The sequence below is a fragment of the Zonotrichia albicollis genome, chromosome 3, assembly GCF_047830755.1.
Source record: "Zonotrichia albicollis isolate bZonAlb1 chromosome 3, bZonAlb1.hap1, whole genome shotgun sequence".
In the NCBI taxonomy this organism is placed as follows: Eukaryota; Metazoa; Chordata; class Aves; order Passeriformes; family Passerellidae; genus Zonotrichia; species Zonotrichia albicollis.
This window is the reverse complement of record NC_133821.1, coordinates 68742442-68769624: the sequence shown is the minus strand read 5'-3', so window position 1 is coordinate 68769624 and position 27183 is coordinate 68742442. Positions and strand designations below refer to the sequence as shown.

General features: G+C 40.6%; 1 protein-coding gene across 4 annotated transcripts in view; it reads right to left on the bottom strand.

The window, feature by feature from the left end:
- Window positions 1-15722: 15722 nt before the first annotated feature.
- Window positions 15723-27183, bottom strand: part of AHI1 (Abelson helper integration site 1) — an 83700-nt gene continuing 72239 nt past the window's right edge. For all 4 annotated transcript variants that reach the window (XM_026794138.2, XM_074537778.1, XM_026794139.2 and 1 more), the window contains 2 exons: window positions 20291-20370; window positions 15723-16884 (listed from right to left, as the gene is read on the bottom strand). In XM_026794138.2, the coding sequence (XP_026649939.2) occupies window positions 16647-16884; window positions 20291-20370 (318 nt within the window). In that variant the 3' untranslated portion in view covers window positions 15723-16646. The remainder of the gene's footprint in view (window positions 16885-20290; window positions 20371-27183) is intronic.

The following is a 27183-nucleotide window of genomic DNA, read 5'->3' as shown; positions in this document are numbered from 1 at the left end:
CTACCTGATACAGGTTCTTAGATCAATGGCTGAGCTAATGCAAAGATATGACAGGCTTTGATTTTCTCTGCAGCAGAAGGCATAACCTCACTTGCACCCTTGGGCAAGCTCAGGTACAGGAGTATTCCCTAATTGCAGGACACACGTGGGACAAAGTGCTGTCCCATGACTGACTATGGAAGTGGTGCTGCACAACCAGCGCTGGCAGGAGCTGCCACACCAAGTCAGGGTGGCACTGACACCTCACGTCAGAAAGGCCGAACAGCACAGGGGCACAGGAGCACACTGTGCCTGTCCCAAGGCAGGTAAGGTCCTTTATCCAGCCACTGTCCTCCTGTGCCTCACACACACCACAGTGGTGGCTCCTGGTGCTGTAGGACAGGAGAGAGCTACCTGCAAACCAGGTCAGTATTTTCTGCACTGGTGGAGGAGAGGCCAAGACGTTCTTTTTGGGGTTCTACATGCCCTGACATGTGAGATTTAGTTAATCTTTCTTAATACCAAGTGTTATTTTGTAACCAGCTACCCATGTTATACATATAAATATACACTGTTTAAAGACAGATTAGCATTAGAAGGTCATAGGCAGCTCAAAATAAAATTACACAAACCCGACTCAGCTACCTCCTCCAAAGTCCCCATACACTTCATTGCAATATGCATGTGGGTTAATTTCAGCTGCTGTAAGTCACTGATCTCCATTTAGCAACTTCTGGTTTTTTCCCTTTTTTTTTTTTTTTAATGGTACTTTGAAGGCGTAGGCTTGTAGAGAAGTGATGTAAAACAGCAACCCAGGAAAACAACCTAAATTATGCATCTGTTCATATCACTGAAAAAAGAGGGGAAAAATGAGATGTCTTTTCCTTCTGATAGTATTTTCAAAACCCACACAAATAGTGTATAACTCTAACTTTTCCAATGGATATTTTGGGTGTTTCCCCCTGCACAAAGCCCTTTCATGGAACTGCTATCATGCAAGTCTTATGTTCCACTCACATTTAAATATCTCAGATCTTACTACTGCTCTTTACCTGTTGTTTGTTTCTATCACAGCACCAGTCAGAAATGTCAAAGAGGGCCTGACTGTAAGATACCATGTGGCACAACCTCAGAAAGTTCCCATTGTGTCAAGCAAAACTTGCTGCTAGGAGAATTATTTAATAGTAAAATATTGTTGTAAGAATAGATCTTGGACCTTCCAGGAGTCCATGTGTTTTCTGTTGCTGTGCAGTGAAGGCACCTTCACAGGCAGGTGGGACGACTCATTTTCATCATACAAGGGCATATTATGACATAAATCTACTTGGTTTCTGTGAGAATTTCTTTCATAGGCACGCATCAAGACACACAGCCAGAGCTCCCAAGAAATCTTCTGCCTTTCTTTTGCTTACTGGAGGAGCTGCAATAGCTCCTCTATCGAGGAACTGCAGCAGTGATGTGCAGGGTGTGTACTATACAGTGGCAGCTCGTTCCCCCAGTTATGGTCAATCAGTTTGGGATTCCTTCCATGCTTTCACTGTCTCTTCCAAATTAAAAATAAAAATAAAAAAGAAAAAAAAAGGGGTGAGAAAGAAAGGAGAGAGGCAAAAAGGGGAAAATTTCTCAGCCTGTTTCTTTCGCATGGAGCCCACGTGCAGCCTGCTTCCTGCTTTGCCATGTTCTGTGGCAATCACTTTGATCCCTGGGGAGGTGAGACGGAAGTTGGTCCTCACCATTTAATTTTTTTATAGATAGCAAAGTCCATCCTTCCACCTGCATCCAAAGCATTGAGGCAGCTGGCAGAACAAAGCAGGAGAGAAAAATAGTTGACCAGAATCTATCTGAAATTGCCAGCATACAGGTGCAGCCTTGTTTTTCATCTCAGTTGCAGCAGTCCCCAGCGACTGTCAATGTTTTACTGAGGCTAATTAACCCTTTTTTGCCTAGAAAGGATCAGAGAAAGAAAACAACCAACAAAAAAAAAAAAAACCCCGAAAGCTATCCGAACTAGAACAAAATTACATGAGTAGAGAAATGCAAGAATCATATCTAGTTCAGAACTATGCTACAAATAAAAAGGCTGATATGCAAGTTAAAAACCCCAGCAAATCTGTGGGGAAAATTTGCATCTTTGGATTGCTGAGACAGCTCCAAGGTTAGCATGTTACTTCTAACACCTGAGCCTGGTGGTAAAGATAAACAGAGAAATCACTCAAGAAGCACCGTCAAGAGTAAAGGAGCAATTGTTTAGCAAGGAATAGTAAAACTGAACAATAAACTTGGATAAGCACTGTAGACGGGAAGTCAGCAAATCTAAACAACTGAAATAAAAGATAAGACTTTGAGGATAGATAAGAATTCCCAAAGCTGCAGTTTGCCTGAGCCGTCCACATTAAACATTCCTTCAGATCCTCAAGGAGAAGTGGCAAAGGAGCCTTGTGAGCAAATTCAAGTGCAAAAGGCAGGACTGTTCTCTGCACTGAGGTGCCTCGTGCTCCTTCTCTGGCTGGTTGTTCAGGTCCTAAACTACAGGCTTCCACTGCTACCCTGAGGTGATGGTCCCGTAATCTCAATGTTAAGATTTCTCCATTTACATGTAGCCCAAGTTTTGCTTCTCATTTTCATCTCATTCTTGCTATTTATACCTCCTTCCATTAAAAAGAAAATGTCCATCCTTACCATTATTATACATATTGGCCTCCTTTTCACTCTCTGGCTAAGCAGCTGTCATTAACAAGGGTGTTTTTACTTCTCTGACAGACTCTGGGGAATCCACCTGGCAGTGAAGGGTCTCTCCAGCTCTCCTGGACCAGGCTCACTGCAGTGGCTGCAGAGAGGGAAAGGTCCTTGTTTCTTGCTTCCATCACCTGAGACCTTAAAATGCCCCTCTCAAAATGCACTGGGCTTTTCTTTTTTCTCCCTTCCACAATCACATGCTGAGTGCATGTCTAACCTCACTAGCAGTGCAGTTTCTCACCTTGCAGAAGGTTTATTTGGTCCAGGTTATTTTTTCCCCCACCATCAGTTTTTCCATGGCAACTTGAATTAGAACTAACTGTCCCTCTGATTTGTCACAAATTCTGAGAGCTGCCTACCCACCACTGAAAGCTGAGTGATGGCAGGACAGAGAAGTCAAACACTCAGGCAACATCTGGGCTTGTTTTTACCTTCAGTCTTGTGTGCCTCAGCTTTCAGGGTGGAGAGTTGGTAAGGACGCTCTGCAGCTGCTCTTCAGCTGTGACAAAACCCAGAGTTAGCTCTGCCAAAGCCTCTGTAGCTGTAAATAAGGCAGTTTTGGTAAACAGAGGGTAATGCAGAGGTTTGGGAGGAAAGAGGGGCAAATGTGGGACAAATGCTCAGTTGTGCTGGTACAGCAGGAGCTCAGCGCCGGTGTCAGAGCTACTGAGCCCTCCCTGATTCTCCTCTCGCAGGCCAGCTCAGAACAGCTCACCAGGAGCAGGGGATCTGAGCTGCAGTCACACTCGCGGCCCCCAGCGACACCGCCCGCTCTGGCCCGAGGAGCAGCGCCGGGGATGCGATGCCTGCAGCCCCGAGAGCCCCAGGGCTGCCCCGGGGCTGGAGCTGCTGGAAAGCCGGGATGTGATGCAATCCTTTGGCAATCCCCGGCTGCGCTGCAGCAACACTTGCCTGGCTGTGCCTGCTATACCCCTCGCTTTGGAGAATAAATGCCATGTGCAGACTCAGTGAAAGGGAAAACATTTTCCTTGCCAGGAAACTGCAGCAGCAAGTCTTGCATATTCTGTTGGCCGTAAAAATAGGAAACTGTTTGGCGATGGAGATTCCCAGTTTCTTCAGACCTCTCAGTTCTTCACAAAATGTTTTCTCAAAGTCTTACCTGAATCTTCCTCGCTGCAGTTCAAGCCTATTCCTTCTTTTTCAGTCAGCAAGATCATGGAGAATAGCTTGATGTTTTCCTCTTTGCAGCAATGTTAATAGTATCAACAGATAATTACCCTCTAATGAAATGGAATGGGATTGAGAAATATCAGCCATTAGGAGCCTTCAGCTGAAAGGGAGATGAAGTATGACAAAACCTTAAATGTAATATTTCAGGATTTAACTGGACTCACACTGTTAAATGGAAATTCCACAGCAAATGGAATTCCAGGCTTGCAAAACAACTTCCTCCCATTTATAAATGGTATCACTTTGCATATATTTGAATGGTCAAACATCTATTTAGTCCCTGGAATTATTTGTTCTTTCATTAATGGAGACTAGATGAAAGCTGCAGATAACAGCTAATAGTGATTGAACATAAAGTAAAACCCCTTTTATTGTACAGGATCTGCAGCCCGGGCACCATGGCAATAATCTAACGATGCCAAAACTTGGATGCCCTTCAAATGCTGCAGAACAATGGGCGCTGCCAGCATGACCTGCACGAGGCAGTGGCGGCTGAGGAGCCAGGCTCTGAGGTGCACTTTAACTCTGGGCCTGGCAGCGCCTCGGGCACCCTGGCAGGGCTGTGCTGCACAGAGCTGGGCAAGGGGCCAGCGCTGCTCAGGCCAGCTCCTGGGGCTCCCTCTGCTTTAGATCCTCTGAAGTCCAGCTGCCAGAACTCAGGAGGAGGTGAGGCTGAGTCCTCGTCAGGGTATTCCAGAGCAGGGAGGCCCAGCAGCTCCCATGGACTCCAGCAAGACTTGCCCAGCAGTGAAGCTGAAAAACATCTCTGTTTGCAGAGCTTCTACATTTTAAAGTTGTCAGGGGCTTGGTCTCGGTAAAGGGTATGAGATGAAAGGTGCCCCTCCAGCACTTTGGAGCCTTCTCAGGGACAAGCATGCAGCACACTGTGGACAATTAAATGCACTGGTTGTGTGCACTCAGCTGTGCATCAGCAACTCCTTTAGAAAAACTGTCCTGCTTCCGTCATTTGACACCAAACCCCAAATTATTTGAATGGCTGGTGGGATTATTCAATGCATGTGCCATAAAATCCACATGTACTCTATGTAGCATAAAACTAAAGCACTGATGGAGAAAATACATTTTACTAGCAAGCAATAAGTGATTTCTCAGACTCTGAGTAGATCTGGTGCTTTCAGAGAGTTTGTGGGATTGGAAAAATGTAGGGAAAACAACAAAACCAAAACATGGTAACATGGTGTAGTTAATTTCCTGACTATTATTTCCCTCCTGTCCACCACATGGTTGCATTCCAGACTACCTGGTTTCCTGAACAGCAATCTTGTTAATTCTGTGTTGTGGAGAAAGAGACCCCAGAAAGAAAAAATGTGAGGACACTACAGACCATTCACCAACTGAGATCACAAAAGGAGAAATGGACAGGGAAAAGGCCAACTTCTTCGACAGCGGGACGTTTCCAGCTGTACCACAGTATTTATTTTAGTTTAAACATATGGCTCAGTGAATTAATAAAATGAAGGTGAAGAGGTCAGGACCCACCAGAACTACCTCTACCTACTGTTGTCATATAAGTCTGCATATTTTTCAAAAGCCTAAGACGTCACAGGTTTTATTAGTCCCATTTCAAAGTAAAGATACTTCCACTTCTTAATGAGAGAGTGCTTACAATTGAGATAAATACTGGATTTGCAGCATGACCCTCCTGTCTATGGATAGGACATTATTATCTCATGTTCTGTAAATGAGCAGGGTCTCCTCAACTACTTTTTAATATATTTCTGTTTTGTTATCAAATCAAGACGGCATTATATTTGCTGGGCAGGCATTCCTGTTTGTAGAGGACAGAATCTTGGGTCCTTTCCTTGCCAGCTTATCCAGCATTTATCTTTTCTCTCTGTTTTGATGGCAATTATCACTTTTGAATGCAAGAAACATGAGGGGAGAGGTAACCTCTCTTTCCTTGCCATGGAACCTACTTCAAGGCTTTCAGTTTTTCTGGCCAGACTCCCATCCCAGATTTTTGGAGCTCCACTGGAGCTTGCTCTACCATTATAGCTGCCAGCAGAGTGTATTGTAATATATTATAGTGTCCAACTACAGCTGAGTAATCCACCTTTACAAACAAAGGCCTTTCCCAGAGCTTTTTGCTGTCATGCCTGATAGTCCCAGCCCCAAAAATAAAATAATCTAAATTGCCCTTCCAAGCCATGAGACTGAAAAAACATGATTTTACAAAAGTACTTTAAAAATCCCCAAACGCTCAAAACTTAGTCCCACCTTAAATACAGACTACTTTTCAACTACTGAGTCATAGGTATGTGACAGCTAAACTTTTAAGACTCTGCTTGGGGACTGGACATTGTCAAGACAGTCTAACACAGATTAGCTCTCAGGCTGTCCACGGGAGAAATATTAGTGTCTTCAGCTAAAGACAGGGAAATTGAGGTGGAGGTTCAATTTACCCAAGGTCATGCCATAAATCACTGGAGAAGCACAATAAAAACTGAATAGCCATGGGCTCACGAGTTCTGGAGAAAGACTCAGGGTCAGGATTTTTGCTCCAGCTAGAGATTTATGACAGAAGAGATAATGAATAAAAAAATTTTCACTGCAATTTTCTTCTCAAAGAATGGTTGTTATGCACCAACACTGATCTAAGTGAGTCATACAGATGCTATTTTAGAGGAAGAAAAAGACAACTAATAATAGTACACATAACAAAAAGAAAGAAAGGAAATATATGATCATATAATTTAAATGGACCCAAAAATACTTTTTTTCTCCATCACCCTGCTGTAAAATAAAACTAAACTTTTCCATGAAAGAGAAAAAATAATAGATGGTCTTTTTAATGAAATCACATGGGCATGGACTGTACCAAACAGAGCTACCTCATTTCTTGCTTTCTGTAAAAACTTTAGGCATCCCTATTATGTCTCCCAATCTTTACCTCTTCTACACTAAAAATTCCAATCCCTTGCACCTTTTTGTAGGTTTCTAAATCTCTTGTTATGCCACTGGTGTTCTCTGAACCATATTCAGCTTGTCTGCCAGCTCCAGGATGCAGTGCCCAAAACTAAAGCAAAGTATTCCTGCTGAAGATTCACCAGCATAACTTGGGAAGAAGTAATAATCTGATCTTACACACTTCACCTCTGCTAATATCACTCAGGTGACCCTTTTTTCCAAACAGACATAGTGTGTTGATGATTCACTTAGCTTGCCTTTGAACTGTCACCTTCCACATTTTTCTGCAATTAAACTGAAAAGCCACTTTGTATTTTCGTCTTTGGTTCCTTCTTCCCCTAACACAAATCTTACTGCCTCCAATTTTACTGATTTGCACCATTACTTCCATTTTCCAACATGATTTTTAATTCTGATCATGTCCTACAAACAGCCTGCAAACTGCTGGTGTCACGCACATATTTTATAAATACAACTACATCATCCAGCTCATTAATGGAAATAGTGAATAGAAGTGACAGAGAACTGACCTCAGGGACCTCACTTGCAATATCTCCCTGGTATGATAACTAAACTTGGATAACTCTTTTTTCAATGCAGCTTTTCTTTTTTAATTAGTTATGCATCAACTCCTTGTGATAGTTGACCATATATTCCCCCCCACATATTTTTTTTGTGATAAAAACATCATATAAGACATTATCAAAAATCTTACTGAAATCAAAAGTCCTGTCACTTATCATGCACTCTTATTCACTTAGACCACTTTTACTGCCCAATGAGTGAGTTGATTTGAATATCCAACATCAGTATTTTTCATAGATTTTTCCCCAAAATGGTCTTTAAATAAGCACAGAATTTTTTTGTGAAAAACTGTCAACATTTTCAATATTTCCTATGACAATGTAATCCTATTCTTTTCTAAATTTGTAAAATCACTGCTGGTATTTTTTAGTAAATACTGATAAAATATGGCTAATGAATTATGTCTTTGAGTATTTAGACACAAGTTTCAGATTAAAGTTAACTAATCTGATTTCAGTTGAAACTCACAAAACCAGCTGTAAATTAAACTCAGCAAGGTGGAAACAAGTAATCATTTCAACATCTTTTGATAGAGTGTTTCCCTGGTTTTCAGACAGCACTAAGAACCCAGACCACAGCTTTTAATTTAACTTTCCAAAGTATTTCCAAATGCTTTTCTTCCTAGAGCAGACACTTTAACACCTTAGGACAGAAGAAGCAAAAACTCCTTCCACTCACACCTTTCTAGCCAAAAAAGTGGTAACGATAGTGGCAAATCGGCAGCCAACCTGCCTACACAAAAAAGCCAACCTTCAAAAGGGCCGATGTAAAACAAGGCAGCTATATCAATATTTGCACAGATTTTTCCAGCAGTGAGTAGGTTCTTTGAGCCACAGGAGGCACAAGGAGTGAGTCAACCCAAGGATGGACGGCAGCGTGTCCGTCAGGGAGATAAGCGGCGCTGGGTGCCCGGGCGGCTGGCACGCTGCCACCCATCCCATTTCTCCATTTCAGCCCGAGTTTTACACAGGAGGCAGGAGGCCAGCAGGGAACTGAGGGCAGCTGGGAGGGGGAATGGGAGCAGCACCACAAATTGCATGTCCTTCCAGGAGTCCTTAATCCCGTGTGACGTGCCACTGCTCACAAATCTGCGCAGAGCCGGGCCTGTTTTCCACACTGCTGCACTGTGCAGAGAGACTGCCAGTGCCCTGCTCAAGCACTTCTCTGCTGGTATTGCACAGGTTCAAATGGCAGCAAATTCTCTTTTCCTCTCTCTGGCTGAGTTCTTACTGAATTTACAGGATTCAATCTGACCCTGTGAGATGTGTTCATGACAAGAAACTGCAATTCACACCAGAACTCTGCAAGTGAGGTTAACCAGCATTCAGCTACTGTTGCAGGCACAAACACATGCATCTTCAATTTGGGAACTGTGGTGGTCCATTGCTGGGTCCTAAGAAAGCAAGTATCTAAATTTAGCTAATTCTAGCTCTAGGAAAATATGGCAATGCTCTGGAAAAACATACCAACCCTGTTGGTTAAAATGAACTAGGAATAGATTTCTTCAATTATACAAATTTCCAATGTTTTACCACACATTCAAAAAAAAAAAAAAAAAAAGAAAAAAGGAACAAAACCACTTAAAAAAAAAAGATAACCCAAAACATTCACAGATGTTACAGCACTGATCTTAGTGTGGGAAACTGGTGGAGTTCAAACGACTCAATGAAGAAACCTCAGCCTCCATAAAGACCAAACCTTGACAGCGTTTGACCAATGTCAGCCCCAATGTGCTGAACTAGTCACTCTTTCCTCTCATTTGCAAAACATCTCCTTAGAACAAGCAGCCTGAGCTAAATATTAGGTTTATCACCTTTGGTGACAGGCCTTGTATGGACATTTAGGCTGGAAGATATTTGAGTCTTACAGCTTTCTTCTTCTAGTTATCATGGCTCAGGAGAAATCTTTGTTGATAGTGATGTTGGTAATGGCTCACAGAATTACTTGTTCCGTGTTGCCTTCTGTTTCACTGGCATGAAAAAACAATCAATGCTAAGCATTGTTAAATGATGAAGCCAACTGAATCCAGCTGTTGCTAGATGACAGCACAAACCATCAGGAAAATGTATCTTGGACCATGTCTACACAGGTCTCTTCCTCCAACACAGAACCTGACCAATGAGCAGAACCTCAGAATTTTCAGACAATTTTTTTCCTTTTTCCAATTCAGGCTACTCAGGGATCTAACTGTAGGCAGCCAAGTTTCTAACTCTTGTCCCACAAACTGATACCAAAAACATTGCCTCAAGTAAGTTTCAGCAAGAGCCAGGTGCCCAGGTTCCCAAACATGACTTGAAAACCCACACTACTGTGGTGACAAAGAGTGCAAAGGGCAAAATGCCAGGGACACTGAACTCAAAGAGTTGAGGGCTTTTTCTGCTTTCAGAGAAAATCTAACCCTGACTGAAAGAACAGCAAGGAAAGACAACTGCAGCTACCACCTCAACCAAGTGTGAGGCAAAAGTGCTGCCTAGAGCAGCACCCTCCTTCCCAGCGCTGGCTCGGTGACTGGCACTCATCCCTGGGGAGCAGGCAGCCCCAGCCCTGGCCCTGCTCAGTACCAGCCCCTGAGCAGGGTGCCCTGGGTGCCCTTGCTGACTCTAAGGGCAGCCCACCTCCTTCTCATCCAAGCCTTTGGATACAGGCAATAAATTAGAACCTTTGGGGTCTAAACTGGGAGTCCTGATTTCGGGATGTTTCCCATGGAGAACAGGACCTGCAAGGTCCAATGAAGGCGTGTCCTTAGGAAGGAAGCCAGTGCAGGGCCACGTGTTGCTCCACACCTTCTGCATGCCTGTGCACACCCACAGTGCATCCCCAAGGAAAGCCACCCTGGGATGCTCGTGGCTCTGTAGCTCTGTCACAGAAGAGCCACTTTCAGTCACCCACAATGCAACCTGGACCTGCTCAGCTCTGCTCATGCTGCTGCTTAAGGAGCAGGGATGTCAGGAGCACTTGGCCACACTGCAGAGCACATTTACTGCCCCTTCTGCCCTTTCCCTGATGTCACTTTTTTATTATGACATTATACTAAACAACAATGGGGATTAACCAACCCCGTATAAGCTTATTATAGGCTTATGCAGCCTGCTAGAGCTTGGCTTTGGATGGCATTTATTTTAATGAATCTCAGGCTGATGTCACTATTACACCCATGATTGTGTATCCCCATCAAACTCTAAAATGAATGCAGAACATAACATGAAGCTGCTTTAAACAGTGTCTATACAAAGATGTCAAAATCCTGATGACATACACTGAAAAAAAAAGCAGGCTGATGATGCAATGGCTAAATAAAAACGTTGAGGTGAAACTAAAGGAATAATTATGGTCCATAAAAAACCAGCACAGCCAAGTGAGTAACACTTGGTGATGATAACTACTTGCATGTACTCTGCATGGCTCACCTGCAGCAATGGATATGCAAAGGCTTAACTTGTGCTCTTTGAAACATGCAGTGCAAGTGAGGGAGCAAAACAGCCTATTCTACTTACCAAAAATTTGGGAGAGGAGAAAGAGGATTTTCTTCAAATTATACAGTTGCACAGGGCTGAATTAGCTATGTTTAGCTGTGGATTAATAGCAGGATGTTCAACATTGAAGATAACATCCAGAAAAAGATGAAATTCAGTATTTCTTTTACTTGAGAACTGAGGCAATGAACTTAGGATAAGCAGCTGAATGCAAGGACAACCTGCTCTAGTCACCTCTGTAGGAACTAGAGACATTAAAAACCTGGTTTGTGATAGATCTGTGCTATTTCTCTTTGCAACTCACAGACAATTTCATTGGAACTCTTTCACTATTGTTTAACGAAACCAAGAATCTTAAACACAGGCAGTAAAACAAATATGGACTGATCAAGAAGAAAGTTAAACCAGCACTGAGTGTCTCAGCTCCTCTTATTAACTTCATCACCAAAGGGCATGGCTAGGCCTGCGCTGACTCAGAAAATGTGTGAAAAAGAGGTCCCTCAGTTGAACGCATCCACAGAACTTCATTAACTCTCCTTCTGATCCCAGAACAGTAGGATCTAAGCCAATATATTCTGCAACAATTTCCTTCCCAGCTAGTGCAGGCAGAGGTACCGAGTCTGCCATGTGCACTCCAGGATGCTGGTGAATGTGAATCTGGTGAAAAATTTCTACATCACAGAAAAATAATGGTAACACTGGGCTGCCTTTTCTTCTTTTTCCTTTAATACCTGCATTTTATGTGACTGCAGAGTTTTCAAACAGCTATATCATAACAGTCTGTCGCAAGCGTATTGGGTGTTTCAGTTTGCCAGACCTGTCATAATAAATTAATTACAGGATGTTGCAGAAGTGGCTGAGTTCCAGCAGCATCTTGCACAGTTTAATATAGACCTATTTCCCCATTTCGATGTATTTGTGGTTAGATAAATCCTCAGAAAATTTACAGCTGCTACACACTAGTTTATTATACTCCCTGCCTTTGCAGGAGATATAAATGCAAGAAAAATTTGAAGTCTGCTCAGAGCATAGATTTTACTGATATTGCTTTACCGGTGTGGAAACATTTTTTGTGCTAAAAGTGGCATCTGCAGCTTCTGCTGATTGTTTGCATTTGAGCATTACACAGGACTTGTAAACTTGCTTGTCACAGCCAAAGACACTGAAAGTTCATTTGGCTTGACAAAGTCTTCACAAACAACCAGGTGGAGACGTTTTGTATGAAATGCAGAGCTGACATCTTCATGTATGACTGCAAGAGAGAAAATGTTTTCCAGCCTCTAAAGTTGGTATACACAAGTTGCAGCCATGACGTTGTGGCTCAAAGCCTGTTCCTTGCTGCTTTTGCCGGAGCTTTGAGTACAGGAGTTCATCTACTCTGAGCAGCTTGCAGGACTGGCACCCTACATAAACATCCCAGTGCTGGCAAACAAACTCTTCTGAAGGGAAGGGCAGCAAGCAACCTGCACACAACAGATGAACAAAAGACAAAACTCTTGTCAAAACCTATGAGCAGAACACATCTACATGTAAGAAAGGGATCCTATGACATTAAATGTTTGAAAGAGCAGCTTGATTCTAGAAGTTCCAATCTCTGCTGCAGCTGTTTTGCACCAGATGAAGAGGGTGGAGAGGACTGAATCAAGGCAGAGGCGCCTATCACAACAGACAACTATAAGGGTGCCTCCTGAAAACCTGTACCAGAAATCAGGGAATGAAAGCTTCATCTCTCCTAACAGCTCTGCAAGTTATAGACTACGTGGAACTCTGTAGGCTGCAGCTCAGAGTTAGAACACCAGAGAGCTAAGAGTTACTGGGGGGACACAGAATGTTGTTCATGGGTCCCGAGAGTGCATACCGAAAGTTTCTGTAAATGGCACAAAACAAATGTTTTAAAAAGTGAAGTGGTTAAATATCTGAATTTCTAAAGTCTAAAAAACATGACTGAAGCAACCAAAGCTCTGCTATAACACACATACATGCTATCTTCTGTTCCTTCTTCTGAAGTTCCAATTTCTAATTGCCACATTTTTGCAAGTCTCCCCCAAGCAGCAGCTTTCTTCTGAAGTTGCTTATTTCCCCCTCTCAGATCTCCTCTTGTTTCTATTCCCTACATGCAGCAGTTTTGTTCCTAAAGCATATAGGCTAAACTCCAAGCAATAAACCCCCTTGACTGAACTAACAGTATATTTTTACAAGTGCAGGTGTACTTAAAATAAGTCAATTTGTTTGCAATATTCTGTATGGGTACTGGACACAATGCTAAGGGGAAAACCCTGGAGTACCAATCTTTACATGAATCCCTTCACTAGTCAGAACATATTTCTATCCCCTCCCAATTTCCACATCCATAAAATAGGTTGCACTGCATACATACTAATTTCATACGTGCTGGAACAGGATCATTAAAAAACCCCATCACTCTTTGTGTTTACCAAACAAGTGTTTTTGCTCTAGTCTGTTCCCGCCTTCAATGAAGTATTTCCTATTCACCTGAGTAATTAGAGCAGAAGGATGTAGTGAATGAAGTGCCTCATTATCAAGTTTGCATCCACGGTCTCTGCAGAATGACTACCATGCCGGCTATTTTTCATAGCTGTCTGCTTTTGCTTGCAGTGGGCCATTGTTAACCCTAAATGATCCTGACATTCAATTCTCCGTCAGACAATTGCGTCCAGCCGGCAGATTTAGTTCACTAGTCAACAGCGACTTTCGGTTGTCATGTTCCTCTGTGTTCTCATTAGCCCTTGTTTGACTGTGATCCATCCCCTACTGCCTTCTGAATTAAGTGATGCTACAAATACACTTATTATGTTTTATGATGTCTGCTCCTCAAATTATTTTAAGGAAAAAACTAAATGCAATTTGATGGCTATTGGGAAACACAGGAAAAACACGGCTGCACATTTTCTTCTGCGCTGCTGATTTACACACAGTTCTCGATATCTCTGCCCTATCTTAAAAACATAATAGCCACTCTATGGTGTAACCACACACACAAAACTTACAAACACCAGAGCAACGAAAGACCCACGATGCTGCTATTGCCAGGCAGCTATGAATGTCTAATATTCACACTTTTTAAAGCAACATTTTATCTGGTTTCTTCCAGCAATGAACTCGTGTCACCCTCTAAGGAAGTGTCACAGAGAATTTTATAACTCTTGCATTTGAATTCACACATCATGGCTCAGGGAACAATTTTTCAGGACACTGTAATGCTTCATCTAATAAAATGGAAAATTTTCAGTAGGCAATCTGAATCCTTCTGGAATTCTTTCCTTCCACTGAAATTTAGGTCCTCTAAGTACTTAAGCAATATTCAGCAAATATACATGATATTCACTGTAAAGTGATTTTAGAAAACATGTAGATTGCATTAACACAGAAACAAGAAGCATTATATTAAGTTTTTTAATAGAAAACTTCCTTTTAAACCATTAAAGTGTTTAAAAGTTTTATCCTTTTTTTGAAAATTAAAAATCCCAACAGCAATATCTGAAGAATAAAAACTCTACTGATACCAAAAAGTAATTCTTCTAAAAATGAATGCATCAACCATATTTTTGAACAAAAGGTAAAAGCTGTCTTTGCCATTGTGCCACGCTCATAATTTGTTAAAGAGATTTTAGGTGAAGGCTCTAATTTTAATACTGAAAGATCATAAACCTTTTTAAATTTCAGATATTTTTGTTCCTTTTCTGTGAAATGAATGCAGAAAACTAGCACCACAGTGACACTGTGTATAAAGGAAAAGCAGTCTCTGACCAACCATGTGGTAGGGAAGAAAAAAAAATTATAGAAGCAAAACAAAAGCTACTGCAATTACAAAAAACATTATGAAAAGTTTATTTTCAACTCCTGCATTTTCATGTTTGGCTCTTATCTGATTCCTTCTGCTTAATTGTTATTTGGAACTGTGCCTTGGAAGACACTACTGCTGCCTCTCCTCTCAATTTGGAAAGTGTGGCAAAGCAGCTCTATTCAGCTTCAGAGCAGTGAACATAATTGGAGCCCTAGTTCGCAAGCATGAAAGGAGGTGCTGTGCCTTTGATTAGAACTACCATCTCTCCATGGTGTTTATCTGAAGTGTTATTTCTGTCTTCAGTGTCGACAATGGCAAATTAACATTTTACAATGCTTTCCAATGAGCTCCCAGATCTTGGCTACTGCTCAGCTCTTCCTGATGTCACGCTCTGCCCTTGTTTTAAATGTGACCCAGGACATTTTAAGAAATGTAAGATGTGGAGATTTTTCCCCATTATAAAATCTCTAAATGGCACATGTCACACAGGATGATGAGCTGGAACACACTGCAGGGACATAAGAGGTGGGGAGCCTGGTCAGAATCAGGCAGCCCCAGGAGTGAGGTAATTTTACACCACCTCTGACTGGGGAAAGAGACATTACTAAGTTTCCAGTACACACACGCAAGCCCCATTTAGGGCAAGGCTCCATGCACACACTCCAGGCAGAGCAAAGTTAGGACTGCTGGCAAATAGCAACTACCAGTGGGGGGAAAAGAGAGGATTTGCTGCTGTGCTTTACTCAAAAGAAAAAAGTTTACAGATTTTTCTGGCTTCAAAACATGTGCAGGGAAGATATTACAATATACAGCAACTAGTCCTCTGCATCTGGGTGCATTTCACACATCAGTGCCCAGCATTGTTATTTTCACTTCTTTTTTTAATGGAATCAAGTGCCCTGTCTACTAAATAAGGGCTTTCTAATTTTATGTTATTTATTGCTTCAGAGGGGGAGGAGAAAGAATTTCCTAGCAGAGTAAAAATAAACTGGACATCATCAGCCAGAAAAATACGAACACTAACTGATAGAAAGTGTTTTGTTTAATATAAAACATAATTTATTTAACACCGTAGTAAATTAGTGAAGTCATCAGTAAAAGTTCACAAAATAATACTCAAGTAAAAAAATAGAGTAATGATGCTTACAAGTGAATAAGGACTACAAGTAAAACAAACAGCAGAGTTGGATATGAAATAGTTCATTCAGACAAAAGAAAGTATAGTTGGCAAGACTGCTGCCAAAGCAGCCAGGAACTCTGACAAAACTGCAATGAATCTTTACTATGTGCAGCACACCTCATTTGAAAAATACAACTGCCTGGAATTTGCAACACTAATTAATTTTTATAAGAACAAGTAGTCCTACTGAAGACAATGTAGTTGCATAGGTAGTTACTCTACAACTCCCTTCAGAGCTGCAAAATGCAGTCCAAACATGTATTTGATGTCAGGAAAATATTTTTTAAAAGCTTGTGTTTTCAGGTACACCTTAATGTCGGCACTCCTTTGGTATTTCACCATCCTGAACACTCTTCTATTTAACTTACAGCACATTTTAAAATGCTACTTTAATAACTTATGCAGTGGTTGGGCAGGTTTTGCTCTAGATCACACTTTTTCACTTGATTCTTTGCTTGGCATGGATTGATCTACAGCCTACACAAATGCCTAAGTGACAGTTTAATCAGATATCAAATTAGGAAACATTGTATTTGACAGTTTCAGTTCTTTTCCAGTCCAGTGAGGAGCTGAACCTTCAAGTTCTGTTGAGTTCAAGGAAGCCAGGGCAAAAGTCATCCAAAACAGGTTTGCACTATTGTTAAGTCACAACTGGTACCATTTTGCATATTTAAGTATTTCAATTTGTTTGTTGTTAATCCTGGAAGAGAGATCATAATTGCAGCCTTCAACGCGTGTAATGAACATCACCCCAGCATTCAGAAATAAATTACGCCTCTGCGTCATGGTGCTCCAGCTCAAAGGCAATATTTGTCCTTCCACTTGTGCTTAAGTTTGAGCCTCTTGCTGCCTTTTTCTTCTTCTTCTTCAATTCCACCCCACGGGATGCATGTTCGTTTTCAACACCATTAGTTGTAACTGATGACAGAGGAGTATCGACGCTCATTAAGTTGTGCTGATTTTCTCTCTCATTCCTTTGTATCCTTTTCTTCTTTTTCTTTGTACCTCTAGAGGAAGGTGGATATAAAAAGAGTAAAAGAAACACAAAGTTAGCCCAAATTTAGAGCTTTTTCCACCTACAGCTGATGTAGGTGGAATGTTAGAGCAATTGTCTGCCTGTCCTCTTGAGCACAATGCTGAAACAACTACAAAAACTACTGTTCCACAGCAGAACAAAGGCAGAAAAACCATGAAGACAAAATATGAGACCACTCCACTAGTCTACTTTTTATCATAGCATTGCTTTGAAAAGAACTGCTCATGATCTTAAAAATCAGCTCGTCTTGATCAACAGACAACAGATGCAATTAAACAATACAAATTACCGGTCTCCTCCTCTCATAAAAGCAATTGCACTTGTTTTTTTCAACTTTCCTAAGCTCAGACACCAAAATACTTACAATTAAGTAGAGATTCCTGGTTTATTTATGTAACAAGAATAAGACATGCAGTCAAAGTGCCTAAGATCAGTTTTTCCAGCTTAATATACCTGAACAAGGACAGAGTCAGAAATGGCTTCAATGTCTATTTATTTCTGCTTATCAGCCTTCATAGAGGGCCAAAAGGATTGGTCAAGTTCCTGTATTCCAGTTGGTGCCTTTAACTGGTCTTGCACATGATGGCAGGAATTATGCAGATGTTACACCACTTTTATCACAAATTCCCACTCTTGGCAGAAGTTGTAACTTTAACTATAAATATGTATGTAACACTATCTCGACTCTAAACTTTCAAAGGAAGGTACTGGCTTTACTCAAAATTTGTATTGTACCTAGCACAAAAGGGTCTTGGTTTATGACCTGAACTGTTTAATGCTGCTGAAACACATAAGCAAAGGGATGAATCAAAACTGAAGAATGTAATATGTGTCTTTTCCACAAAAATGGTGTAACAAATGCTGCACTGTTGATGATACTGTCCTAATGTAGTTGGGTTTTATGGATGAAAATGTTTACATCAGCCTTGCTAATGAACTGATGAACATCTGTCTGTAGTTGGAATTTTTTTTAAAGCTAAACTGTATACTCATGAATATGTGGACTGCTGCAGCTTGAGTACTGGAACATCCTAAGGAAAAGGTTTGAGAGTCTAACAACCTCTGTGTCAGGATTCCTAGAACAATTTGAGGAGTACTGCTGCATGAGGAAACTAGGGTACAGAGCCATAATTATTCATGTTGTAAGTGCCAATGTGCCAAACCCAGTGCTCAGCTGGGTCTTGTGTAAATTTATGCAGAGCACTACCTAGTGCAGCTCAAGGAAACCACACAATGGGAACACACCTAAGGACGTACTGGCTGTGCTGACAAGTAGCAGCTAACCATTACTATTCAAAGGGTAAGGTCACTATTTCCAATATAAAGGTACTCTAATTTTGAGAAGCAGTTCTCATCTTTTTATTATTTGCACATCAGATGTATCAAAACTTAGACTAAAATCACTTAGCATAATTTCACTATTTCTTCTATCATGTGTCTTCTTCATGCAGAAGACACATGAACTGCTTGGCTAAGATAAAGGTCTACTACCATCTTGTATAAAATCTGTTTTTCTATTGTAAAACCTTATTTTCCACCCAGAAATTCTCAAAATTATGCAGTAAATAAATTTCATATCATATGTATCAATGTGACATGAATCTTAAGTGTATTTTCATAGAAAATAGGAAAAAACCAGCATGTTTTAGGTGGAGCAACTATTTAAGTACAGATTGGACTGGATCTCAAGTCACGTTGATATTGCTGTTAGATGCTGAAATATAAACCTTTTCCAGTTAGGATGGCAACACTTGCATCTATGTAAATTTTTAGGGATATTTCAAGACACATTGACTGCAGTGACCAAGAAAACTAGAGTCCTGGCAGGTCATGTTTTCGGTAAAAGTAAAGTGAGAGTTTTCATGAAAAATAGGCAGCCCTCTTTCTGAGCTGTTTTATTATCTGATGTGTGCGGTATAAATACCTATAAACAGAAATAGTGACATTTTTTCACACTAGTGGCATCAGCAGTGTCAGAGGATTCTTTTCTAGCTTCAAAATAAGGCAACAGATTGTAGTCTTTTCTGAAAAAACCCTGGTCCCTGTGGTCACTGCTGTGAAGTGCTACGTCATGGAGCATGCATGATTCAGACTGGAATCTCCATGATGCTCCAGCTCCCTATGGTTCAGAATGAAGGAGCACATTCCAGTGATTCAAGCACATAGGTGTCTTCTCTCACTTTTTTGAAAAGTAACTGAAGTAATTTTTGGGCCCTATTCCTTCAGTGTGACATCTTTTTAGGATAGCCCTAGCTTCAATTAAAATGAAAATTTGTATTTGGTTTGACCCAAAATTCTTGAATCTTCTTAAATCATTTGTGATTCCACATTTTAAACCTGTAGTCCCACATTTTTCAGTGGATGTTCTGGAAAGGTCACTCAAAATAATTTTTTCCTGAAGTCCTACAAATGGAGTAGAGTTATCCCAAATTTTTGATACTAGCTTCTAACAGACTGTGTCAACTGTCACAGTAACTGTGCTTTTAAGGCATTTCCTTCCTTAATGAATATAACACTAGAATAGTTGTGCCCAAAATTCAACACTGAATTCTTTCAATGTGTGGCTGCACAGCCCACTCCTCATCATGATTGAGAGTTAAACTTTCCACTCACAATTTATTTTCAAATTGAGAGACAGCTGGAGATACAAAATTCAGATTTTGTATCTACTAATAATCTACATAATCTAAATAATCTACATAATGCTGTAAATGCAGATACATACCTGAAAAGGCAAGTTCAAATGAGGTATGTATCTGCATTTACAGCATAATGTCAATTATTTATATGAGGAAGGAACCAGTCTGGAAAATGATCAGTGAAATAACTTTGCTTAGGTGACGGATACAATGGCAAACATGAGAAGTATTTTCATATATCAATTTTTGAAGCAAAAATGGTTGCAAAAGCTAAAGATACTGTGGAAGCACCTACTCAAAATGCTGAGATCTTACTGCTTACAGCTTTCACGCAACAGAGAGCTACAATTTTTAAGAAATGCAAGTGCCATCATCAAAGGTGCTGCTGGCATCTTTTCAGAATGTGAAAACCTTTGGAATTTACATTAAGTAACTTTTAGAAGGTGTCTGTGGCAATAAATCCTAATATATAGCTAAGGGAAGCCAGTGAGCAACCACATATCCCTGAGTTTTGATTGCCATGCACATTATAGTCCTTGCTCTTCTGGGGATGTGCATATGTGTATGAACTGTTATTTCCTCCACATTTTGGGTGTGAAGCACTCTCCCACTGATCACCCGAAAGCTAACTTCTTGTTTTGCTTGAAAAAACAATAAACCCTTCCAACATTTCTCACAGTTTTCAACCAACAGTTGTAGGAATAACACTGCAAATCGTTTTAAGCATTTCTTGCTTACTGTGTTGCAGCTGAGTCTCTATCTGTGTCATGTCTGGAGGTAGATTTCAGGTCCCCTGACTTACTGGTGACTGGTGACATCTGTAAAGAGACAATAAAAGCAGGAAGGTAAAAAGACGACAGACAACAGGGCCAACATGTGCACAGAAAACCCACCAGCTTCCTGAATAAGGAGAGAATATACCTCGTTTGAAAAAGAATGTCTATCAGCCATAAAATGTTAACTCCTGTGTGGTTACAAACAAGGAAACAGTGCCCTGCTACAAAAAACAAAACAAAAAAAAAAAAAAAAGAAAGAAAAAAAAAGGCTGCTTGCAAATGAAAGACAGTTTTCAAGTATGTGTAGAAACAAGAGGTTATGAATCTGCTTGAAGCCAGCTTAAAACACACATTGTTTTAAAAGAATTATTTGTGCTTCTACAAGTAAAAAAGCAGAATGCTAGAAAGCCTTCTTATCGCATAGTTTTCACAAGAAAAACCTGTATTTTTTAATCCTGCAAGTTGCATTCAAAAGCAGTTCAAATCACTCCAGGTTACCTTGTAGTTCAGGGCTAAAATTTCCCCAAATCTGGAGAAGTAGATTCTCTCACTTCCAAAGTAATTAGAGGGTCTCTGTACAACTTGCTCCCACTACAAATAAATCTAATTCTAACAGGTCTCAAACCTAATGGAAGAATTCCCATAAGGAAATATGCATGCCCTTCCTGAGTCTTCGGGGACAGATTATTTTATTAGTTCAATATTATTTTTCTGCCGACTTACAATAAACAGGATGAAGCTCCCATTGACTCACTGAATTCATACATTTACACTGCACACAACCAAAATGTTCAAACATTAGTCATTAGAATTAGTCTGCTGTAAAAACACAGATTGCTGGATTAGTTTAGACAAAAGTCAGCCTATTAGAATACAATAATGCAGTACTGGCAGGGCTAGGAAGAAAAATCATCTACTTCACACACAAAATCCTTCTTAATACAGTAATAAACTTCAGACTAAGTCAATGGTAAAAGTATACACAAAAGAAGGAAATATAATACCACTGATATGAAAAATACAAGGGAGTGTTGTAAAGGGAATGACTCCAAGTAATTAATACTTCCTTCAGCATTTATAACCTTGCGGTTCCTTGCCATACATACAACCATTAGTTCATTCTGCTCGCAGTGAAAACAAAATATTTTTCAGAAAATCCTGTGTGAATGATGTTGAACCATTTTACCCACATTTTTGAGCAAATATTATAGAATATTCTCACTATACAATTACTATAATCAAATATGAACCATTCCAAAGAACTGTAGAATTCCCTGAAGTGCTGCTACAGAAGACTGACCTCTTATAAAAAATACACTAAGATTTTGAATACTTTCAGACACCTAAACACAGAAAATTATCCTTGTTTTACAGTTAGAAGCTTAAAGTAACCACTAAATTAATCTGCTTAACTTAAAATTCTTATGATCTGTTTTAAAAAGAACTCATCACATAGCCTTTCATATATTAAAGCACAACTTTATGAGTACCAAGGAAAGAAGAGCACACATCTGGAGGCATTCAGATAGCTGTTCATCTCACATGGCAACCCATGAGAATTCCTAGGTCTGTGGAGACAGACTCCAAACACTCCAGAGTACTATTTATGACAGCTTTCTTACTTCATTCCTACAAACTTTCAAGCATGTAACAACGGAGGAACTAGATACTAGATCTTTATGAATCAGATCTCGCTGCTACTACCTCCTTTAGTCTGTCCCATACACCTTTGTGTCCCTCAGTCTACTCCCTGACCTTTTTGCCCATCTAAGTGACATAAGAAGTAGCAGTGCTGAAGAAACAAGGGGATCAGGGGCAGATGCAAGGAGCTGGTGAAACAAGGGGATGAAGCATCAGGAGGAAGAAGTGGAGGCTGGGAAAACACGCAGATCTTCGGCAAATGATGTGTGGTAACACACGCTGGGAACTCACTAAGGACATGTCAATGTCAGGAGCAAGCCAGGGAAGGCTGGAATATGGAGGAGCTGAGGAGGCTGTTGATCTCATCATTGTTCATTTCTAAACCTCTCAATCACTTGTTATGCACGGGCAGATCTCCCAGGAAGCTCCAAACAGCTCTGCACTATCATCACTGCCTCTGTACGAAGATGCAGTAAAGCTGGTGCTGGAACAAGCATGGTGTGAGCCATGACACTCCTCCAGATCACAGAGCTTAAATATTAATATTGCATTATCAGGGCAGTGTTTGCTTCAAAGAAAAATACCCTAATGTTTCAGACACTTCTGAATATTTTTCTGTTCACAAGAACAAATGCTGAACACAGTACAAAAAATGAGTTTATTTGTACAGTGCCCCTAAGGGTGTTCAATTTTTTTGCCATTTTCTAATTCTCCCTGTTTGTGAGATATAGCCCACCAGAAGAAGAGAACATTAGTTCAGGTCAACTGTAGAAGCTTGGCTTTTCCAAAGGGTTTTTTTGCTTTATGATCAGAGAAGTGAAAATTGTAATAAAGTACATATTTTCCTTTTCTAAAGGGCTTGCTTGCTTTACAGCTCTTTCATTTCATACTTAACGTTCTCTCTTGCTGCCACATAAGAAGCAACCAAAACAATATAAATAAATACACAAAAGCATATCAAGTTCCTGATCCCTGCTGTAGAATCCACAGCAGTAAATCAAGCACTAAACCCTTCCTCTACAATCAGGTGTTTCAGAACACATTTTCTGAAAGAACCTGAAGCAGAGGACATCTAAAGGAAATACTAAAGACATAATCCCATCTAAGTCCATGTTTCTGGTGGTGCTTTCCTCTAGGCTGTGCAGAGTTGTCCCTAAGATTGGTCTGAAGAGATTCTCTGGCAGACTAGGAGGTAAACGCACAGAATAGAGTGGTGCAGGGAATCTATTCAGATGACTCAAGCCATGACAGTAAATGAATTTGCTCTACAGCCTACAGAGGAACTCTCCCATAGAAGCTGTTTCTACAGAACTTCATCTAATTAAAAACTCATCGGATCACAGATGGCAAGAATGAACATGTCTCTGTGCCTTTTCATGCTCGTCTTTAGGACACTACACTCAGTGCTAACCCTGTATCTTGTTTTCTATTGTGCAGTCCATGGATAAAAGATTCACAGCCACGTATTTAACTACCCAAAACTATGCCAATGCCTGCTGTCAAAACTGTTCTAACAAGTCAAGTTCAGGAGAAATGTGACACCACACCTCACTCATCACTTTCTTCCCTGCTATTCTGCATCCGTCCACACATTTCCCCATTAAATGAACAACTGGCAGAGACCTTTTCTACCAGAATTACATATATTTATTTTGCCATGATCTTCCTATTTAAAATGCAATTAACTTACAATTAATTTCCCCTCCCCTTCAGTGTTTTTAAAGAACAAGTCTGTTTAAATCAGACTGACCACATTCTGGCCCTTTTATCTAACAGTATTAGCTTAGATGTGAGAATCTAGAAGAACCATGGCTCAGTATACAAGACAGACATTGGCATGAATTTCTCTCTTTTGCATACAAGGAAAAATATGTTGGGTGAAAACTGTAGTCATGGCTTAACACCAGCAAATACTGCATCTCAGAAATCAAATGTACTACATGAGTTTTTGAGGGATAACAAAAGGAGGAGGAGGAAGAGTGGAGACAAGATACTTCAGATTGAAGCAGTATGGTTTAGAACACCTGTTTTCACTCTTAACAATTTGGCCTCTGGGAATTTATATGGGATCACAGCTTTGCATTTACATTTGCATTAAAAAGTTCAATTTTCTTCAGAAAGAGGCTAAGAGGACCCAAGGAGAAAAATGGGTAATGGAAAAGTCAGCTTGCTCCTGAGATAATATGTGTCACCAACTCAGTGGCTCAGCTTGATTCTTCCTGTCTTTAAACAGACTGGTCACCTACAGTAAATGTCTACGCACAAAGTTCCCCCTTCTCTTTTTTCCCCCAACAGGTATTAATTTGCTTATAAACCAGACACCTTTTCTATCAAGGATTCAAGTAATACTATAGACACAGGTGTAAATATTTCTTGAGACAGAACACGTAGTTACCAGCTTACCAATAAAGTAGCACCCCACATGCTTAAGAGAGAGTAATTCAACTTGCACGTGCAGCTGACACACCGGAGGGAAGGAATGCCATCCAGAGGCACCTCGAGAAGCTTGAGAGCTAGGTCTATGCAAACCTCATGAAGTTCAACAAAACAAAGTACAAAGCCCTCTACCTGGGTTGTGGCAATCCCAGACACACCTACAAGCTGAGCAGAGAAGTGACTGAGTGCAGCCTTGTAGAGAAGGATTTGGGGGCGACGGCTGATGACAAACTCAACGTTAGCTAGCCATGTGTGCTCACAGCCCAGAAGGGCTGTATCCAAAGAAGTGTGGTCAGCAGGTCATAGGAGGTGATCTGGCCTCTCTACCCTGCTCTTGTGAGACCCCACCTGGAGTGCTGTGCCCAGTTCTGGACGTGGAACTGGTGGAGCAAGTCCAGAGGAGGGTCACGAAGTTGATCAGAGGACTGGAGCACCATCCCTATGAAGACAGGCTGAGAAAGTTTGGGCTGTTCAGCTGGGAGAAGAGAAGGTTGTGTGGAGAATGTGTGGAGACCTGATAACCTTTCAGTGTCTCAAGAAGGCCTACAGAGAAGCTGGAGAGTGACTCTTTTTCTGTGTCCTGATTTCAACCAGGGCAGGGTTAAATTCTGTGCAATAGCTGAGAGGGCACAGCCAGGACCCAGATGTGATAGGACCTCATATCATTGCCGGGGTGGGGGAAAAAGGACTCTCTTGGAGAAGGGTGTTCCTTCCAGTCCAAAACTTGGTGAGGAGAAGCCAAAACCATCTGGCACAAATTTATTGTAGCAGGCTCCACAGAGAGCATCTTTGGGTGTGAATCACCTTCTCTTTTGTACACTTTTGTTATTAACATTGCTGATGTTACTGTTCACTTTCTTATCTCATTGCTGTTTACAGTAAATTCTTCTTATCGCAACCCACAATCTTCACCTTTTGTGCCTCCAATTCTCTACTTCATTCTGGTGCAGTGGAAAGGGGGAAGGAAGCAGGAGCAAGAGAGTGGTGTATGGACTGGGAGAGCCTCAGTGGGGGCACTGAACTGGGGAGTACTATTCCCATAACAGCCTGTAATGACAGGAAAAGGAATAATGGGTATACATGGAGAGAGGGGAAGTTTAGGTTACATATTAGGAGGAAATTTTTTACTGTGAGGGTGGAGAAACACTGAAACAGGTTGCCCAAGAAAGTTGTGGATGCCCCAACCCTGTGAGTGTTCAAAGCCAGGTCAGATAAAGCCTTGAGCAACTTGGTCTAGGGGAGGTGTCCCTGCCCGTGACAGAGGGGGTTGGGAGCGGGTGATCCTTAGGGTCCATTCCGACCCCTTCACATTCTATGATTCTATCTCAAACAGTACAAACTGCATTTTAAAGGAAAACCAGAGTACTAAGAAATAGGAAATCTAAGAAAGTAAAAGCTAAAATATGTTAATACTGGGTAAAGATGAAGAAAAATGGCCCATTCCTTATAGATAGTGCCATATAACATTTCCTTCAGATGAATGATTTCTTAAACAATGATCAAAGTAATTACTACTTCAAAAGTAGGATTCATAAAGAAATATCTATTTTATAATGCTATTAAACAATACATGTGGAAGAGTACACAGTAGCTTTGCAGATTGATTCTAGAAAAGCAGTTTCTTTCAGCCCAGATGTCGATACCTGCAGAAAGAGAGATCTGTAATCATATCAGCTGGGAATGAAGCCCAGTATTATGAACTTCACTACAATACATTCTAATTCAATTGAAAATCACTTTTTTCTGCTATCTCCCTGAACCTTGAAAATGAACTGACTTCATGATATGTCAAAAGCCTTTAGCTCTATTCACTGCAAGAGTTTCACTGTATTAATTCCTTAGTATTTCCCTCATTAGCATAATCATATCTTCCTATTTCTCCCTCCTCTTCCTAAAAGATTATCAGTCTCTGAAGTGTTCCTCAGTAACCGGAAGAAAGGTAACACTAATGGAGAAAATAGAAACAGTACAAACTATAAAATAAAAGTATTTGATGAAAATAGTAGGAAAACTTCTAGCTATTATTTTTGAAATATGGAATAAGCTTTCCATGCTTTTTAAATTTCTAGATTCAATAAATAAATTTTAAGCCCACAAAATCACCCTCATGTAAACAGCTCAAGCCCAAGAGAAAGAATCAATTGCTTGGCAGGTTGGTTTCAGACACACTGGGCTAAGTATTCACAAAGTCTGACAAGGACCTCCTCCAGGGGAAGAAGAGTGAGACCATGAATTATTTATGTGAACAGTGATAATCCCTGACTTTGTTTAAATATACATGGAATCAAGTTTTGATGACCTTTGGGTAGATTATTCAAATTGTGCAATAATAATGTGGTTCTTGCCAGTAAGCCTTTTCTTTTTTTTTCTATTTACATCTTGACATCATTTCCCAAAGATAAATATACCAGAAAGAATACTTTTTTACACTTTTAATGGAAGTTTTAAATTTACTATTTTGTCTATTACTGCTTCCCACTATTCTCATGTAACATGGCATTGCATATTTAATATTCAAAATCCAGCTACATGTATTTCATGTAGTGAGTGGCAGGCCATTGAATTATAAAACGTGTTCACAAGATCTTATAGCCAGCAGATTACTTCTGGGGAAAAAAAAGACACTCTATCGACTTTGAAATGTTTCTGATTGGTCAAAATTTTGCAAAACCCACACTGGTTTCTAACAGAACCCTATCTGAATCCCTGTCCTTTCCACCTTCATCTTAAGGAACCTGAAAACAACACATTAACTGGAGCAGCCAGTTGATAAATCCA